Below are 19,271 nucleotides of genomic sequence, written 5' to 3'. Positions count from 1 at the left end.
TATTGTTGTTGCACGTTCAACTCAATCCTCGTTATCAGCAATAACGCACGTTATAACTGCCACACGCTCTCAGACCCTTCACTTGATCGACTCGAGCGTCGACCGGAGGACGACGGACGCGAGACGATCGCGTCTCATCTTCGCCAAAGCCACCCCTTCGGCTCTCGTCCGACGAGAACGCGGGGGCGGGAAACGCGGTCTGCTCGAACTTCCTGCGTGTTGACGCGTCGAGACGCAGAACGCGAAGCGTTTGTATGATTTTCGCGTACTTTTGGCGAAATTGGCGATTGGCTGAAACAAATTCCCACAACCTGTTGTTATCTGTACTCGACAGCCAACGATTATACGTACACACGGAACGCACCATTTCGTCGCGCGAATATCCCGCGGCTAGGGCGACGACGAGTAGCAAGAAAAAGAAGAAAAGTAGCCAGAAGAAACAGAGAGGAGGATACGGCGATCCGACACGGAGCAGCGCGACAACCGTCGCGAACCGCCGCTGTCGATCGTAAGTTTAACGAGCCGTGGCGAGCCGACTAGAGAGAGTCGTGACCCGGAGGATACCCGAAGAGAGACGCTCGCGATCTACGGGATTGAGCAGGGTGTCCCACAGCGGCGCATTTCAGGCAGCGAACTCGCGAGATACACGCGGGGACCGCACAGGAGGAAATTATTCGCGAAGGCGCGAGGTATAAGAGCAAATCTCAAGGATTCGACTGGGAGTCGAATAAAATAGGAGAAGCAAAAAACACACACACACACATATGACATATCGCTCGCGTTTCGCGCCCCGAAAAACTGCCCAGCTCTGCACGCCCACGTTACGCGGCTGCGTTAATCTCACAATATCGCGTTACCAGTAGATAGCGAGCAAAAAGAGTTGTATAATTGTACGATATACGACACCTTGCCGTTGTTCCCACAAGTTGTCGGCCAGCCGACGCCTATGATTTGTCCCCGCCGTCGTTCGAGTGCATTTTCCCTCGCGGTGCAATACAATCGCGAGAGACGCTCAGAGACTCGACACGAATTGTATATATATATATATATATACACACGCACACAGCGGATATTACCGTGTGAGATCGTTCGTTCCAATTTCGCCCCTTTGCTCCTAGCGAAGCGACCGCGGGCGATTTCTTTACTCCCGCGCGATTTTGCTTTCTTCTTCTCTTGCGTCGCGACTTTTCTCTCGACGCAACGAGCGACGAGCGCTCGCTCCACTCTGTGTAATATACACGCACACACGCACACACGCGCGATATACAGCGAGAGATATTTCCCGACACTTATTTCCTTCGACTTCTCGTCCCCGACATTTCCGTACTCTCCCTGCTTTCGTCTTGCGTTTTTTCGTTCCACAAACAACGACATATCTGTGATGCGTACTTGTAAAACGTACGAGGGGTATTAACTGTATGTACCTAATGTTGATACGTATATGTATATACAAAAATATACATATGTATAATATATGTTACAGTTGAAGTACATATAATGTATAAATGCAGTCTCCGATATCTGTGAGGGATCTATCCTCTCTGTCGCTCGACAATTCGGCGACAATTCGGATTGCCGTAAAACGGATAACGAAGTCACGTCTCGCGCGCGCACGCGCTTTAACCGTAACATATGATGTACGTGATGTGCTCACGATATCTCACCTACTCTCTCTCTCTCCGCGATAGTCCGTAACGCCTATTTCTCGACTTGTTACAATTTAATCCGTAAAAGACCCTCACTGTTACCTCGTCTTGCATAAAACTACATCATTAATCCAATTGCCGCGGCGACAGACGTATCGCGGACGTTCTTGTTATAAATTCGTTGATATTACTCAGCTTTACCACGATACTATATATATATATATATATATATATATATATATATATACACGTATAATATATATATATATATGTATATACAGGGTGCACGATTTATCTGAAGACATTGAAATATCTCGAGAACTATGCATTGGATAAAAAAAAGTGGTTAATGAAAGTTGTTAGTCTCGAAGGGGGACATCCAACGATACCAAACTCGACCTCCCACCCCACCCCCTAGGGGTGGGGGTTGGAGGCAACTTTGAAATCTTAAATGGAAACCCCCATTTTTTATTGCAGATACGGATTCTACGCCACAAAATATGTAAATTTTTCCGAAACTTTTTTTTTGATTCGTGATAGATGGCGCTGTAATCGCAAAAAATTATATTTTCCGCAATTCTCCAGAAATGATCATTGGATTGAGAAATAAAAAATACCTGTTCAATATTTTTAAAGAACATAATAAAAGTTATTCCCCCCCATCCTCTCAGGATAGGGTGGGTGATAACGTTCAAATCTCAAACGGGGAGCCACATTTTTCATTGCAGAATTAGATTGTACGTGAAACTTTTATTGAAACAATTTTTTTCATTCGTGATAGATAGCGTTGAATTTTTCCGAGAAACTACTTTTAGCGTTACACAGGAACAACGACGAGGACGTAGTAGTTTTATGTTCCCTTCAGGTGCTTTTTTAATGTGAGTCCCCTTGCCTTTCACAGATCGGGGTGCTTTTTTAATGTGAGTCCCCTTGCCTCTCACTGTTCAATTAATTAGAGTAAGTGTTCGAAATTTTTACCTTCAACTTCAATACACTTATTGATCCTTTTTTCAAATGACTGTACACAGGATAGAAGCATATCTGCGGGAGTTTCAGCGCAAGCGTTTCTTATGCGTTCTACCATGTTTTCACGAGTTGTTGGCACTTGTTGATAAACCTTATCTTTTAGGTTAGGTTGATAAACCTTATCTTTTTAATAACTTTTATTATGTTCTTTAAAAATATTGAACAGGTATTTTTTATTTCTCAATCCAATGATCATTTCTGGAGAATTGCGGAAAATATAATTTTTTGCGATTACAGCGCCATCTATCACAAATAAAAAAAAAGTTTCGGACAAAATTTATGTATTTTGTGGCGTAGAATCCGTATCTGCAATAAAAAATGGGGGTTTCCATTTAAGATTTCAAAGTTGCCCCCAACCCCCACCGCCAGGGGGTGGGGTGGGAGGTCGAGTTTGGTATCGTTGGATGTCCCCCTTCGAGACTAACAACTTTCATTAACCACTTTTTTTTATCCAATGCATAGTTCTCGAGATATTTCAACGTCTTCAGATAAATCGTACACCCTGTATATATACAGGGTGCTAAATTTCAAGCGTAACAGCTAAAAAATCTCGAAAACTATGAAAAATATTAAAAAAAGCTAAAACACGTGTTCCATGATTTCGAAGGGGAAAGAAAATGGTATTATCAGTTTTTTATTTAATAATTTTGAAATTTCCAAAGGTTGATAAGTTAACAAAAGTTGGGGCATTATTATAGTTATATATTCTTGATAGTAAATAAAGTAAAAAAGTCTAACACTATTTTTTTCTTTCGACGGATAGTTAGTGAGATATCGTAAGTTAAATGTTGAAAAAGTTACCAAGTTTTCCTTAAATATTTCAAAAAATGAGGCAAATAGAGAAATGTTTCAGACAAAAGTTGTTCAAATTAATTGGTAGAAAAAGAAGATATAATAAAAAATTGGGCTTTCTATTTTAAAAAATTAAGCTGACCTTTAACTGACCTTGAAAATGCCCTCCAAATAAAAAACTGATAACGCCATTCTCTTTCCCCTTCGAAATCATGGAACACGTGTTTTAGCTTTCTTTAATATCTTTCATAGTTTTCGAGATTTTTTACCTGTTACGTTTGAAATTTAGCACCCTGTATATATTATATTCTCAATTAGAAGCTCGATTATTTATATACGAAACCCACGAGAAGAGAAAGAGAGGCACACGCGACGCGTGTCCTTGAGAGCTACTCGCCGGCACGGATGTTACACAAAAGAGAAAAAGAGGAGGAGCAAGACGAGAGGAAATGTTGTTGATTGTACGTTATATAAGAGGACAATAAAAAAGAAGAAGAAACTATTATATATTATACCTGAGGCGCACTGTGTGCCCGTGGGCGCTTTTGTATTTCCTGCACTTTATTCCCCTTTATTCCTCCTCCCCGAAGGAAGACCGAAACGAAATCTCTGCCAACCGCGCGAGGACGCGCGAGCGTATAATTTATCTCGCAGAGTAACGCACCGCGGTCACGGGACAGGAGAACGGGGACGTCGGCGAATCGAAGGACGAGAATATGAAGAGCGATTTATTATTATATATTGGAATTTCAAGTCTTTACACAGTGATCATCGTAATATACAATTAGGTGTATATCGACACAGAATTATCGAGTAATTAGAGCGTACTACCTGACTCATCGGCGTCGAGTTGGAGATGCGGGTTGGGGAAACCGGTTGGCGCGGGCGGGTTGGAGGGGGAAGGGGGCAGAGGTAATAGTAGTAACGACGGACAGCGACGATAGCAATTGTAGTAGCGATAACGATAACGATGAGACGATTATTATGGATGATGATACAGCCGCGACAATCTCGCGCTAATGCTAACTGGGTCTCGTTCTCGACGGAGATTTGCAAAATGCCAGCGGAAAAGGCGGGAGGGAAAAGGAGATGGGGGAAGGGGGAGGGATTCGTTCGCATCGCGTTCACTTTCGCAAGCGCGTGTGAACGTGTCGGTCTCTCCTCTCGTCATTTTTCTTCTTTCCTCTACCTTTCTTTCTCACCCCGCGACTCACTTCCGTTTGCGACAGAAAGAGACAGTGAGGGATTTCTCTAGCCATTCTCTTCTGTTTCGGCGGCGGATCTTGCCACTTCTCCCCAACCTTGTGGGGACATCTCTGTCTCGCACTGTAAGTACTATCGCCCTACGTGCGTCTCGAAAGGGCGCCGAAGCGGGAGCTGCGTGAGAGCGTACGGCGACTCGGAGTCGTATGTTTCATATTTTTTTCTTTACACGCCTTATGTCTCTACGTGTAGGCCGTATAGGTAACAACCGCTTCCCTTTTATTACCGTCGTTCGCTATAAACGTATAAAACCGCGCCGGCTGTCGTCGGTCGGCCATTCGGCGATCGCGCGGGTGGATCCCGCCGTTGCACGACGCAGCTCCGTTCGGTCGGCGAAATTGAACTTTCATTACGTCCGACTATTCGCGCGGCGCCGAGCGATCCAATAAATTCGCCCATCTTTCGCGTATTTCGCGTAATACGGCGGAAAGCTCCGCAAAGTGCCTCAAACGCGAGCGGGAGACGTCTCGTGTCGATGCCGATAATTGGAGGATTCTCCTCACTCTGTTCGTAATTTACATAGAAATGTGAGAGACGCTTCTTTTCCATCCACTGTACGTTGTATTCTCTCTCTCTCTCTCTCTCTCTCTCTCTGTCCAAATGGAAGTCGACCCTCAACCACGGCAATGACACACGAGCTAGGTCAAATTTTGCTTCATTTTTCATGTTTAAGAATCGCCAGAGGAATGTATTACATTTTGGTTTCTCCAATTTCATTTCGTCGGCCGTTACGTACGATTTGATTTGGCGGAATTTAGCCGAAATTAATCACCGCAGTTGAGGCTTCGTTTTACACATCAGTGACACATTCTAGTTATCCTTCACATCCATCCTGTTGAACGGGATTTAAAAAAGAACGGGGGAGGTAAAATCGTCGGATATTTTACGTTAGATTATAATAATAATAGCAATAATAATAATAATAATGTGTGTGTCTATGACAATAATAATTAACGTATGTCCACTATATACGAATGTCTTTAACTGCGTTATATCAAATGTATCGAGTACATTGGAACGATATCTAAACTTAATCAGCCTCTTTATATAATCAACAGCTATAAAACTCATCCGGATGTAAATTACGCCTTAATCATACGCGTGTATCTTTTGTGTGTATGTACGTGTGTGTGTGTGTGTGTGTCATAAATACCACCACGGACGCGTGTCGCTCGAGCCTCGTTGGGAAGGACTCGACGACAGGACGACGGGTCTACAAATTGCACCCTTATATCTAATTTACGCGAAGCCCGTAGGCAGGCAAGTCGGACACGCACGGTTAACTTTTCGTCGGCCACGATAATCGGCCGCGTGTAAAATTACAAAAACAGATGAAATCACAAGGTCCAAATTGAATCAAGTCCTACGTGGACCGGAGAATCTCTATCCGGTCCGTGCTAAGAACTGAACAGCCGATCTTCTTCATCGCCAATCGCGGCGACTTCTCGATCGTCCTGTGAGAATTTCCCATTGAAATTTTGCGGCCAATCAATGTCACGAAACGATCGAGTGTTAGATCATAGAGAAAAGTGTCATCGCGCTGCTGCTTCTTCGGCTCAACTCTGCTGACTCAGACGTCAACGATCGGCGATTGCGGGAAACATAAAGCGGTGAACCCGCGTAGCAGCGCGCTCGCTCGCTTGCCCGCCCGCTCGTCGGCTTCCTATGAATGGGAATTAAAGTCGTAATTATCATAACAGCTGCATAAACCTGATCCCTTATGGCTTGCGAGAGCCTACGCGTTCTATCACAAATCGCCCTAGAAAAAGAAACGAATATGAGTCTCAGCCACCCTCTCTCTCTCTCTCTCTCTCTCTCTCTCCCTCTCTCCCTCTCTCGCTCTGTCTTATACCCTAAACATAAACCGAAATATCCTGCGGTCGCCGATCGCAAGTCGGCGACCGCAGTGCACTCCTCCGCAAATCGTAATCACGGGTGGAAGGATGCGCCGACAGTCGCGTTAATTTCCGACCTTGAGCCGCACCGACGCGTAGCAATTCGTCCGAATCAACATCGCTCGGAAATTAACCTCGTTTGCGAGAATGAAACAGGTCGACCGATTGGACAGAAACAGAGCGAGAAGGGAATCGACTCTTTCTCCTTCTCCCTTTTCTATTCTTCTACTTGAGCGTAGTAAACTACACGATCCGAGCTGTGTCGCGCTGACGGCCGAGAGAGCTGTCAAGGCGACATCGCTCAGACTCACACTCTTCATGTGAGAGTCATTTCTTCCCTTCTCTTCCTCTTTCTCTTATGGGTCCTTGCGGTTCCACCTTGAGCATGATCGCGACATGACGAGGAGTATGCCAAAGGTGGAGCCGGTAAAAGGCTCGATTCGTGTAACTGGCGGGAACTCATGAATCAAAAACGACCCCTCTGCTTTCAAACTCGCTTGGAACAACCGAGAACAATCGACTGAATAGAAACCTCGTGCAGCAGGGATCTTTTTGTTCCTGCAACCGAGTTTTCGTCCGCGGTCTCCGGAGAACAGAAAATCAGTTGTACCGAACCGACGTGCACGTTTTTCCGTGCAGAATAAGTCGGTGGTGTTTAAAGCGAGCAAAAGAAAAGAAAAGGAAAAGTACGAATTGCCTCGCCTCGTGCTCGCAAGAAGAGACTTGTCCTACTTTTTGGCACACGCTTTCGCGCAAAAGCGCACTTTTCATGATCCACCGCGTCGCAGAGACGTCGTTTGTGTGGCTTTGGCTCGCTCGTGGCGTAAATCGAGTCTTCTCGAGTCTCCCTACGCGATGATTTTTTAATCATTCGGAATTATGATGAATACGACATAATGTAATCAGATTTTTTATCATGCACTGCAAAATTCGAAGCGAGAGATCAATCGAGGCGGTTCAAGCCGAGACGAATCAACTCAATTTCAAACGGCTGCGTGCGACAAATTCTTTTCTCGAAATTCTTTCGGTCAAATTCTCGTGCCTTCTGCTCCTTGCGTGAACGCACCGAAAAAATGATATTTGTAACTATAATTGTAAAAATGAAGCAATTATAATTATTCTCGTAATAAATATCTCGATAAATTTGCGTGGGTTTCAGCTCTGCAAGTTTCATCGTACAATCCATCGAAAAAAGAGACTGAAGGATCGATAAACAAAGGAAAGAAAAGAAAATGTGACAGCTACCTTTGTCGTCGCGCCCCGGCTGTTCTCTCTCTTTCTCTCTCTCTCTCTCTCTCTCTCTCGAAGCAGACATGACTTACGCCGCTGCCAAAAGCGTCAAACAGCGAGATCACAAAAGTGCTTTATGCTCGTTCTCACTCGCGATCAGATGATTCGGCGAATCGCCTGCGCGCACACACGCACTCACGCACGCTCACACTACACGCGAGAGGAAGCAGCCCCTCGTCGCGTGTCCTCCACCCTCGATCGTGTTATATACTCTACGACAGCACGAACAAATGCTATTGAATGAGCTACGGTATCGAGTACGCGTTCTAGACCGTTACGATTAATATGTAAATATATTGTCGGATATATCAGAAAGCGTCCTTCACAGTATGTGTCCTCGCTTCGAGCTCTCGGCGAACGCGCCGCTCCGGGCGAGCGACGTTCGCGCACTTTTTCCTCCCTTAGGTTCGATATCTCGATTCGCTCGCGGCGCAATTGTGAACACGTCGTTAACGCGCACGGACGACGGAGCACGTAGGCGACGACGGCGACGACGACGACGACGATGACGAATCCCTCGGATTATGCGCCGTGTACCTTTGAAATCGAAACCGTGACTTCGCAAAAGTTCGCAAGTTCATCCGGCTGGTGTTTCGCGCGCGATCGATGCCGGTCTCGCCCATTAATTGCGCCACATTAATCTTTGCTGCTACGCGCAAGGGATGAGAGTGCCTTCGCAATTAAGTTTCGCTGTTGAGGACCGAGTATGGCAAAAGGAAAACGAACATCGACGACGACGACGACGACGACGACGACGACGACGACGACGACGACGACGACGACGACGTGCCCCGTTAGCGCAACCCCACTCGCGAATTCACGACTTCGGTGAGCGAAAGATGAGTGCACGTCCAACGACCGTTAACTCTTGAAAGAGTGATTTTGTGCGAGACGCTGGTGTTATTAAAGCAACTTTGCACCGACGACTCGGCTGATTGTAGCGACGAATTATTATAATGAGAAGACGCACTTTTATTTTGATTTCCAATGCAGTAATAAATAAGTTTTCTCGACAAATCAATAAGTTCTCTGAAATAAATGTGTTCTCAATAAATTAATTACCTCGAACCTGTAATAAACAGACGCGAGTCTGTTATTACAGATTACAGTGTAATAAAACGCGCTGGAAAATTCCTCACTTTTTCAAGAGTCAACAATGTTTTTTCTCCTCTTCTCGCGCGATACAATCGCAGGCTTACGAAACGCGTACGTTCGCGACCGTCAACGATACCCCTTCATTTCTTGCGATAAAGTCGTAAGTGTGATGTGTCTTTGAAAACCCCTAAACTCGCTCGCTCCTCTTCTCTCCTCTCCTCTCTTCTCCTGCTTCGATCGATACCTTCGTTTTTACCTACGTATTTACAGGACTAGAGTCTTACTTAAAATCTCAGCTGCCTGCTCGATGATGATTGCGGTTGACCGAGGTCGATCGGTCGCCGCGTCCTTTTTCAATCTTTCTCTCTCTCTCTCTCTCTCTCTCTCTCTCTCTCTCTCTCTTTCTCGAGACAGGCAGAGGATTATGAGCATCAACGCGTGCGTCGCCTTAAAAACTACGCTTGAAATCTTAAATGCTACGCGATTAGTGCCCACCAACTCTCCTACGGTAAGGATCTCCTTTTACTTATCGACGAATCTCTCTATAATGTCTTTAATTAACGCTATATATCCTAGGGAGCACCATCGGAACACCCCTTAACACATATCGCCCGGCTAACGCGCTTCTCTTATTGTAATTCTAAGCTTGGCGTGCACCTTGATATATCTCTCTCTCTCTCTCTCTCGTATCGCCTGGACTCGATGCCTTTCCTAACCATTAAAATTACGTTTCAGCCGTTTTCTTAATTCGCCTAAACGATGTTTGCCAATCTTCTCGGTACGACGGGTGTATCTCGAGCCGCGCAGCGTCACCCGATGACCGAAGCTTAATTAACAAGGCCCGAGAACGCTTAGTCTCGCGCGTTCACACACATTTTCGCACAACAAGCATGCGTGAGGTTATTATCACCGATTTATGCGGGAATCTTCACTTGACGACGAGCAAACAAATCATTCGCGCAAAACAACGCGACGTAATAATAAATTACATCGCCTCGATGTAACCGAGACTAAAACGACCTCGAAACGACATTGAAAATGCACTCGATGCATTACCATTTTTATCGTCGATAATAACGTCAATTTCACGAGAAAAAAATTACATTCGTGTGTGTGAAAACTCGAGATCAAACGACTACAGTCGACGTTTCAGCGGCCGTCGATTTGCATCGACGATCGTACCGAGAAGCTTAACGATGTCGCGACATTCGGGACCATCTTCTCCCCGTCTATTCGCGCACGCAGACGCGACATGTGAGGGAAGAGAAGATGATCAAGCGTACGTAGTCCTCTTCACCGCTCTCAGTCGACGCTGCGCGCTCTTGTAGCGCCCCTTTGGACCCTTCTTTACCTTTCTCGCCAAGTTTAGGGTCGATGGTGGACAAATATGTATATCGTCGCGCGCCGCGACTCCGTCCATCGCGAAATGGTGTTTTCTTCCTGTAATTCAACTCTCGCGTGTCCACTTGCACGTCGCGCGCTCGTCCGTCTGTGTTTACCGTTTTTTCCGCGAATGTCACGAGAGTGATACGTGTTAATTAGCGTCGCAAAGGCCGGTATCTCGTTTCGGTCAATTCCATCAGAAGCACTTAATCCGATTACCGTGTTGAGGACCGTGTGTGGCTCGTTATAAAACCTGTTCCCCGCCTCTCCCCGTCGCGGGGAGAAAGTCGTTTCTTCGCGCGTGGCCCATCCTCCATCCACCCCGTTTCCGTCTTATCACGAAACGCTCGAGTTGCGCGAAAAACAGAAGGAAGCCGACACGCGAGAACGAAGAGATCGACGATACTTGTGCGCACTAGTGTGGAGGTGGGATTTAACAAGCTCGTTTCGAAAAAGACAGCAGATATTGGATTGTTACGCGGGATAGGAATGGTTTGTTTTTCTTTTTTGTTTCTTTCGTTTCGCCGGCGAGGATAACGATTTCTCAATTAGTCGGTCGAAAACATTGTTACCTCGCGTATGGTATCGTAACCGGCCGAAAACAGCGGCGTCGCAGCGACATCTTTTTTTCGTCTACAAATGCACTCTCGTCTCGTCTTCGTTCGTGATATGTCGGCGACTGTCGAATGTTATCCAACTTTCGCGCAGCAGAATTCAACTACATTGTTTCATCGTTTGTTCAGGCTCTCGTCTCCTCGAAATTTCAATCCCTTTTCTTACAGCACGAATATTATTCCTATGATAAGTAGATTGTCAACGTTACAGTCGTTCTGCCCGATCCTCGCTTCCTCCCGATTCCGAGTGATTATTATTAGCGGATACTTTGCAACCACGTTCCCGGAATTAGCGATATATTCGCGCAAGAAAAAAAAAGGAAGGATAAAAGAATATGGTATCCTCATTTTTCGGTTATCCCGCGAATTACGCATAAGCTGCTCGTGCGTGACTTGATCGCAGCGATATCGCAACATATGAAAAATTTAACGCGACAAACACGGCGATATAGCTTTAGAATGTACCCCGAGATCGCGAATGAGTCGAAAGAAGAGTCGTCGAGACAAGAATCAGCGACAACAGCACGGCGAAAAACAGATGGACCTGTCGCGTCGGAACATCAGCACGTAGCCCGTAATTATCTCATTATCGTAAACGCCGTTCGCGTCATCTCACCGTCGGATCGACCTGTATGTGTGCGGAGGTCGGGGATAATCCGGCCGGACTAAAAATAAGAGCGCTACCTCGATCCCCTGCGCGAAACTGAACGATCGGCCCGTCTAGACGGGCGGAACCGAGCGTCTGCCAGCACACGTCGCCACAACGATCCGTTCTACACAGTCTGTCTTACTTAGTTGTCCACCTACCTGGGATTCAACGGAGCTCTCCGACGCTCTCGCGATATCGATTCTTCCGAGAGAGAGAGAGAGAGAGAGAGAGAGAGAGAGAGAGAGAGAGAGAGAAAAGGCAAGGAACGCGGAAGAAGGCGGAGAACGATTTACAGCAAAGAGGATTGATTTTCTCTCGATCTCCCCTCTGTCTCCCCCTATCTCTTTCTCTCTTGCAAATGCGGTGACAAGAAATCGTCTCTCGGGACATCACTGCAAATTCGAGAGTGTCACTTATCCACGCATGAGCGTGTGAAAATAACACTCTCGCACTCGCAACAATCGCAAAACGGAGACTTGCCGAATGTCTCGAATTGATGGGAATGGAATGAAGCTCCGACGAATCTCCTCGTGTCTCGCGAGGCGGATACGCGAAATTCGTCGCCACCGACAAATCAAGACGCTCGCTTCTCTCTGTCTCTCTCTCTCTCTCTCTCTCTCTCTCTCTCTCTCTCCCCCTTCCGACGAGAGAATGCCGAGCCGAGAATAACCGAGACTTAATTAACACACGCGCGCAGAACATGTGCACCGAGTATATGTCTGCGTTTCTCTCTCCCTCCCTCCCTCTCTCCCTCACAGATGTTAACCCTTTCGTAGTTTCCTACGCGTTCGCGCGGATCGCGAGAGCGGCATCGCTGAAAATACACCTCGACCGAGCGCGAGAAGGGGACGAATCCTGTTCCTGCGTATGCGGTGAATTTCCGTACGGTCGCAGTTTCGAGTTTGCGTGAGTATTGCCAGCGGGAGAGATATCGCGACACTCTGTTTATCCTGCGGCGCTATAAAAAGAATTTATCCTCTAGTGATTCCCGGAGGATAAATTCTCGCTGTTGCGTTACCGGTCGAGGTGGAGATGCCGCGAGAGCTCGCTCCTCCGTCGACTCGCGCGTCTTCGGCAAGAAGGAGGACCAGAACGTGCGCAATTTTCGTCGCTGACGTATAAAACGGAGATCGATATGAGCTTGATAATTAACTACAGCGATACGAATATACGGAGGATACCTGCTGGTATCCTCTCTCGACGAGCCTTGCCTGAGTCAACCTCGTATTTGTCCCGTCATCCTCCCCCGAGGTTGCGTTTACCTCGCCCTGTATTTGTATCGCGTAATCGCCGCTCGCTAACGCCAATCATTTCCCACCGGTGTGACTGCAAAGTTGACGGTTGATGGCTAATCCCCAGATTATCGATAACTCACGCCCAGTGTATAACGCAGAGGCGGAAGCGAGCGGCGCGATCGATCGCGCGGTCCTCGTCGAATTTTCACACGTAACAGCACGAAAAAGCGCCCACCGAGCCCCTCGCCCCTCGCCCTCGCCCTCCCCCTCCCAGCGGTCGCCAGAGTTTCTCCGCACGCTGATAATGAGCAACCTTGTCCGATCCTCGCGTCGTCCTCGGAGTCTGCGAGTCTCGACGACCGCGGGATCAGATTCAACCGCGAGATTCCGCTTTCCAGTCGAAGTTTAGCGACGCAAGTCGTCGTCCACGAGCATAGTCCTGCCTCAGAGACAAAAGGATATCTGCGCCGGCTTGTGTCGTTAAACGGAGAGCACCCTCGTACGTATGTACGTGTCTTGGGTCCTCGTATGTGCATGAGCGCTTCGCGAGGGAGAAACGGTTGTTTCGCGTGCAGCGTCGCCGATCGGAAGCTAACGTCCTTTTCGTGAACCTTCACACCGCGGTTCGATTGTCGGCGCGCGCGAGCGGAAAAATCGGCCGGACCGCGCGCCGACGTCGACGACCGATCGATCACTCGTCGTCCCGTCCGAGAGAGCGTCGCGTCAGGCCAAGCCAGGTCGGAAGCGGGCCGAGTCGGGTCGGGTCAGGTGACACATTCGCACGTTCTCTACCTACGCACGCACGCATGCACTGTACGAAGACCATGTCGGAATCTGGGCGCGATGCGAGCTCGTGCAGTCGCGGCGACGAGACGCAACGAGGGAGAGAGACGGGCGAATCGTCGCCGCTGGACGATTGCGAGTCGTCGGAGAACATGCGACCGGGACAGGTCACTTTCGAAGCTAGTCGTCGTCGTCGTCGTCGTCGTCGTCGTCGTCGTCGTCATTGTCGTCTTCGTCGTCGTCATCGTCGTCGTCGTCGTGGCCGCCACCGCCTCATTATGCAAGCCGACGATCCTACATCGAGAGTGGCTCCTCGTCGCAACGGTGCACGAAGCCGTGCTGTTGCTGTTGCTGTTGCTGCAGCTGTTGTTGCTGCTGCTGCTGCTGCTGCTGCTGCTGCAATAGCTGGGGTCATCCGCTGCTCTGCTCCGGCAACAGTATGCTGACGGACTTGCGGTTCGCCGTCGCGACGGCGTGGCCGTTCGCGGCCAGTGCGGACGGCGGTGGCCGGTGAGAAGGCGCGACCACGCGCACCTCCGGCCTCGGCGAGGCCTCTCGCAGCGGACTACCGACGGCGCCCACCAGCTCCTCGGGGTTCGCCAGCGCCGACGGTCTGTAACGACCACGTTCGTTCGCATTGGCCGCGTCGTCAAGTCGAACATTCAACAGCGGAAGCGTCTTGGGTTCGCCTTACGTCGCGCAGTGGGGCCATTTTTGTTGTTTTTTTTCTTTTTCGCTTTCCTTCCAAGCGGAGTATATATCAAAGGTGCGAGAGAACGAGTCCAATTCGATTCCGCGTCATTCAGCAAAGTCGCAATCAACGATTCTTCGTCGGAGCAACGCGATCTATCTTCTAGCGATCTAAGTTCTTTGTTCTCCTTGTCGATCGATCCGCTCGGATCCGCTTTTGGCCCCACTGTGTGCCGTCGGGCAGACTTCTCATGCGGATTCATGCAGCGGGTTTTGTCAATGCAGAATCGAATTACCGAAGATTCGACGAGATGCGATTTGAGAGCGACACGGAACTTGCGCGAGTCGTGTGCTTCGTGCGAGCGACTTTTTCGACCAGCAGCTAATTACGTGCTAAACTCAATGAAACACGGCCACCGGCGCCCAATGTGTCGACGGACGAGCGAAGAACGGGGGGGAGACCGGCGAAATTCTACCGGAAGCAGAATTTCGACGGCTCGCGCGCGCTTCGTCGGCCGCGGTCAAGTTTTGGTTACGCGGGATCCATTATGTTTATACGTCGCTCATTCCAATTTGCAATGAAATTGCGTTCGCCGCCGCACAACCATCCGATTTTTTCCACTTTGCTCTCGTCCCCCCCCCCCCGCCCTTCGCCGCGCGAACGCGTCAATCAAAGGAACTGTCCGGTATGTTGATCCGGTGGCGGAGGGGGGGAGGCGCAGGTAAATACAAGCGGAATTCACATACCTGTGCTGCGGAGGCGGTGTGGGTGTCCGCGATAGGGGGAAGCTGGCGACTTCTCTCGTCACCGAGAGCGACCGGATCGATCCGAATGTTTGGTCCGGCGATAAATTAGCGCCGACGCTCTGCACCATGCCGCTACTGAAACACACAGAGACGCGTACCGGTTGATTGCTGATTAACCCGATGATGGCCACGGCAGCCGCTCTTTGTCTCCCTCGCCTCGGAGTCGTGAGTCGACTTTGTTCCCGCGTGTCTCACTCCCGCGAAATATGAATCACCTGTCCGAACAAAGCACGGCCGGAGCAAAAGGGAACAACAGAGAACGAGAAGAAGAGAGAAGGCGTGTCAATGAAGAGTCCTGGACATCTCCCGCAATTGAAACGGATTCGACCTCGCCTCGCCTCACGGTGCGTTCTCGTTTGAGAATGAGCTCTAATCTATCGAGGGATGTAAGTTTCGAGCTTGACAAACTTCGAACTTGACAAAGACCGGTGACCGCGGGAAACGGTAGAGTGAACGAGAAAACCTTGTGTTATCGCGGCGCGGGTTTAGTTCGCCGAGAGCATTCTCGGCCGAGAGCGCGTCAGACCTCAATAAAATATTCCTAATGAGCGCGCGGTGACGCATCGTGCCCGTTTTTTCTTCAAGAATTTTACGCTCCGCTGCCTCCGCTTATGTTGGACACAGGACGCGTTTTAATCTCTCTTTCTCTCTCTCTCTCTCTCTCTCTCTCTCTCTCTCTTTTTCTCTCGAGTTCTCCCTGTCGCGTTTCTACACGTCAAAGATGGAGTTGTTGGGGTGCCTCTCGCGATAAAAAGACAGAAAGACGAGCGGTCGAGTAAAATACGTTTGATAGACACACGTTGCAAGCAGTTTCCTCGCAGCAACACATGAAAGAGTCCAAATATTTCAACCGGAAACAAACAGCGTATTAAAAATAATGTAAAGATGCAGCAGCGAAGCAACCTGCGACCGCTGCGACCGCTGCGACCGTTGCTCGCGGTCAAAACGAAAAATCGAGCTCCGCTCGATTGAAAGAATCTATCGATTTTCGGCCTCTCAACAGATGACCCGTCTCTTTCTCGTCCCGGCGACATGTGTCCGTGCACACGTACGGGCATAAATCGCAGACTTTGCGGGCGCGAGAGCACACGACGTCGCTGCTCTCACCTTCGTACGAAGCGAACTCGAGACCACGTGGAAAGTCGCACACACGTGTCATGGCCTGCGGACAGATACTCGTGTGAAAGCCGAGAGATGACTCGTGTGACTCTCTCTCTCTCTCTTTCTCTCTCTCTCTATCTCTCTCTCTCTCTCTCTCTCTCTCTCTCTCTCTCTCTCTCTCTCTCTCTCTCTCTCTCTCTCTCTCTCTCTCTCTCTCTCTCTCTCTCTCTCTCTCTCTCTCTCTCTCTCTCTCTCTCTCTCTTCTTTCAGCCTTTGCGTTCTGGGCCATCAACATTCGTCAAGCAGCGAATGCCTCCTGGATTTCGGCGTAGTGCAAAGAGTTAATCGATAACTTCGATAGACACGGCCGCTATAGGCACGCCTACGCGTTCAATTTTCCGCCGCGCGCGCGATTGCATCCTGCTCCGCTTCCACGTTCGACAAAAATCGAGCGAGCGGGTGCACAACCCTGAGCGCGGTCTCGTGTAAAATCCGCCATGACCACAGCCTATGCAATTATTTCAATCAGTAGGATTAATATTCGCGTCGGCCTGTCCCCCGTGACGAATCGGGTTATCGGAGGCCCGCGGCCGGCTATCACGCTATCGCTGCGCGACTATTTGCGAAACGATCACCGGAACGAAGGCGATGGCACAGGAAATAGTTGGCCAAAGTGGATGGTTATCGATATTGCGACGGGGGGGGGGGGGGTGAGGAGAGGGGACGCCGGGCGCCACGAGATGCCGGGTTATGAATTATTCATTCGCAGCGCGCAAGTCTCGGGCACGTCAAGACGCGCACGTAGCAGTTATACGGCGGCCGACTGAAACTCGCCGCCATTCCGCTCGCGTCCCCACGTAAACTCGCCCCGGGTTTCAAGCCGACGGCATGGGAGTGACGGCCGACGGCAGGACGTTCGTCACCCGCGCTGGAGTGTGATACTCGCGACTCTACGATCGCACAGCCATTCTAATCAGAGAAACCGTAATGAAGGATATTGCGATACTGCGCTGAGAAAAAATTGTATTAAAATTAAACAAATGTTTGTTCGAATATACGACTGTACTAGGAAAAATGTATTGTTGCGTGCACCAAACTTTCGTTGTGACAACAAAATAATTTGGTTAAAATATGCCCAATAAAACTGTTTAGTTCCTGTAAACAGATATCTTGTTTGATTACGGTTTGTTCGTATGACGTAATATTTTTGTTATATCGACCAAAAAGCCTTAACTATATGAATTTTGTCAAAAATACTATAATTTTTTCTTAATATATAAAATCTAAATTTTAGTGCACAGAAAGACAAAATAGTATCCATTGAGCATTATTTTAGTTTATATAAAATAATATTTCGTTATTATGTAATTTTTGTGGATAAAATAACTAGAAGGCTTAATTTTTATATATGAAGTCTAAGAACAAAATTATTTGGTCCAGAGAACAAAGTAGAAAAATATATTTAGTTGAGACAACTAAATATTTTGTTATATAAAACAAGATATTTGATTGCTATTAAAAAATAGCCTCAACTAAACAGTTTTGTTAGAGATACTAAATTTTTTTTCCTAGTGTGTGAATACATTTATTCAAATTAAGCGCCTAATTTCTAAAATGAAATACAGAGGTTCTGAATATAAACTTTTTTCTTGAATTTTAGAAAATAATTGCTTAAATCATGTAACTGTATTCACAGTCGTATTCGAATTTGATACAAATATTTGTTTAGTTTTAATACAATTTTTTAATTTTAATTTTAATACAATTTTTTCTCAATGTGTGATATAACGATCGTTTCGTTGCAAAGTTACGTCGTCGAGCGAGCGCTGCCTAACGCCGAGACTAACGATTCTTCTTCTTGTCGGGTTTCTCTTCCAGTAGGAGGGAAAAATTTGATCGAGATCGGAGAAGGTAAAGTCTGCACGCGGGCCGTCGGGGACGCTGAAATTTTCATTTACCGAAGGCATCTCGAGAATCGATACCGACGCACATTCGCAGGAAATTACGACGGGTCAGCGTCGACGAATTCAAGCGTACATTGACTAGCCTGGACTATAAACCTTGCACGACTTGCGTTACACTTGCTGGCTCTATGTTCGTCGCGAGGCTGGATATAGCGTCCGGTGAAATATGTATAAAGACGGACAGACTTATTTTTAGCGGTCGCGGCCTTTACGCGAGCGGCAGTCGATGTCGTTTTTATGTCGAAAAAAGGAGGAAGACAACGTTCACGTTATCCACGCGAGAGTGCGACTCGGATTTGCAACACGAAACGAGACGGCATCTCAATTAAAAAGCTCAGGGAAACAAAGGGACAGCTCGATGGAGTCTTTAATTCGCCCGTCCGACAATGCCGCGAAATGCTACCCTGCGTGTGCGTGGCGATTAATCCCTCGACTGGCAAACTGAATTTCGCAAAAGTGCCAAAGCTAATAATACATTTTCCAAAGTTGAGTGGTTATTAAAATGTTGTGTTTAGAGCGGCTTTTTGAGGTCGCTTTACGGGTATAAAGTTCACCACTTTTCAAATTTAAAATGATAGACCGAACACGGTAATTAAAATCGTAATTCTACTTCATCAAAATAAAACCGCGCGTGTATCACGAAAAAAAAGTTAAATAGTGAAAACGTGAAGTAAAATTTTCATCTCAAATCTGTAAAGTAAAAAAATACCGAGATAACGAACAAATATAATTTATTACGACTACACATAGGTGGTATTTAAAAAGCGCAAAATGCACTCCAACGTTTTTGTAAAACTCACATTTAGGCCGGACGTACTGCACACGCGCCACCTTGAACTTTGAACTTTACTATTGAATAGAGCGACCTGGGGAACCTCCGACTGCCGACTCCGAAGTGCTCTGAATTTCAGACAAGTATTCAGCAACCCAAAGTATCGCACACAAAATGCAGTTTGCGTTCCCGCCAGTCAAGGGCTTCATATTCTCAGTGATAACACAGTTCAAAGTTCACGACTCCTCACCAGCTTCGCTGGTCTC

General features: G+C 47.7%; 1 protein-coding gene across 3 annotated transcripts in view; it reads right to left on the bottom strand.

The window, feature by feature from the left end:
- Positions 1-4,181: 4,181 nt before the first annotated feature.
- LOC105185493 (uncharacterized) overlaps positions 4,182-19,271 on the bottom strand; it is a 57,177-nt gene continuing 42,087 nt past the window's right edge. For all 3 annotated transcript variants that reach the window (XM_011145051.3, XM_011145053.3, XM_011145052.3), the window contains exons 5-6: positions 15,109-15,243; positions 4,182-14,284 (exon numbers count right to left, since the gene is read on the bottom strand). In XM_011145051.3, coding sequence (XP_011143353.2) covers positions 14,083-14,284; positions 15,109-15,243 — 337 coding nt within the window. In that variant the 3' untranslated portion in view covers positions 4,182-14,082. The remainder of the gene's footprint in view (positions 14,285-15,108; positions 15,244-19,271) is intronic.

This window comes from Harpegnathos saltator, unplaced genomic scaffold (assembly GCF_003227715.2).
Source record: "Harpegnathos saltator strain DR-91 unplaced genomic scaffold, Hsal_v8.6 scaffold3, whole genome shotgun sequence".
Classification (NCBI taxonomy): Eukaryota; Metazoa; Arthropoda; class Insecta; order Hymenoptera; family Formicidae; genus Harpegnathos; species Harpegnathos saltator.
This window is presented reverse-complemented; position numbering and strand designations above follow the sequence as displayed.